This window comes from Etheostoma cragini, chromosome 4, assembly GCF_013103735.1.
Source record: "Etheostoma cragini isolate CJK2018 chromosome 4, CSU_Ecrag_1.0, whole genome shotgun sequence".
NCBI classification, from domain to species: Eukaryota; Metazoa; Chordata; class Actinopteri; order Perciformes; family Percidae; genus Etheostoma; species Etheostoma cragini.
Window position 1 is genome coordinate 492009 of NC_048410.1, and position 1238 is coordinate 493246.

The following is a 1238-nucleotide window of genomic DNA, read 5'->3' on the forward strand; positions in this document are numbered from 1 at the left end:
CCCCCCCCCCCCTGCCTCTGTCATGATTGACAGGCCGCGGAAGAAGCCCCGCCCTAAAACAGCCCCTGTTTTATTGTCTATTCAGATTGAGAGCTCTACTCTTGGACAAAATTGAAATTTTGAACATCAAACACTTCATTTCATTGAGCGCCCTACTCTTCATCTCCTGCATTCTGTTGAATTCTTCAAGGCTCGAGCCAGAGGAAGTGGCTTTGTAGCCTGACTGGGTGTCAGAGAGGAGGCGCTTGATTGGTCGGATTGTTGACTGTGACGGGACACAGGATAGCCAGATCACTGCGTAGATACCTGGTCACCTGCTCTCCATCAGACCGTGAGGTTCCTCCTTTAGCTAGGCCCCCCGCGCTCAGAGCAGTCACGGGTCAGTTTCTTCCTTTGTGAAACGCTGCTCTAAGTCAGTGAGCTAGAAAAATGGAGCCGTTGGGTGATTTTGTCCCCTGAAGAAGAAACCGAGTCGTTAGATTTTCTGATCTCGGTAGCTGCCCGGACCTCGGTACCGTGGTGCAGCTCTGAGGTATTCCTCTACCTCGGCACGGATGAAATATCAGGTTTGTTAAAGAGCAGGGTCGGTTGTCCAGGAGCACGGTTCCAGACCCGAGACTGTGCGTAGAGGTGAACCCCACCAGATCTAACTGGTAGCTCTCCACCTCCCGCACAAGTTCCGGCTCCTCCCCCCACAAAGAGGTGACGTTCCTCGTCCCCAGAGCCAGCCTCTGCCGCTCGGGTCTGGGTCCGTTGAGACCCCTGACCTTCGCTGCCCCATGTGGCAGCGCACCCGACCCCAGCGGTTCCTCCCACAGGTGGTGGGCCCATGTGAAGGAGTTTAAGTACCTTGGGGTTTTGTTCGCGAGTGAGGGGACCATGGAGCAGGAGATTGGTCAGAGAATCGGAGCAGCTGGTGCGGTATTACATTCAGTTTATCGCACAAAGATCTCGATCTACCTGTCAGTGGTCTTTCCTACCCTCACCTGTGGTCATGAAGGCTGGGTCATAACCGATATGGTCATCATAAACATTCATGAATATCATTATTTATTATGTATTTCCCCCTTTTGACCTGCAGAGTCCCACTCCCATCCTGAGCATGGAGCTGTCAACTAAGAGAGTAGGTCTACCTGTCTGCCTGTCTGTCTCTCTGTCTATCTGTCTGTCTGTCTACCTGTCTGTCTGTCTGTCTGTCTACCTGTCTGTCTGTCTGTCTGTCTACCTGTCTGTCTGTC

The 1238-nt window shown here is 52.7% G+C and overlaps 1 protein-coding gene across 1 annotated transcript in view; it reads right to left on the reverse strand.

The window, feature by feature from the left end:
- The window catches only part of LOC117943368 (zinc-binding protein A33-like), a 6254-nt gene that overhangs the window by 3155 nt on the left and 1861 nt on the right, over positions 1 to 1238 (reverse strand). The window contains exon 3 of the mRNA XM_034869451.1: positions 157 to 265. Coding sequence (XP_034725342.1) covers positions 157 to 265 — 109 coding nt within the window. The remainder of the gene's footprint in view (positions 1 to 156; positions 266 to 1238) is intronic.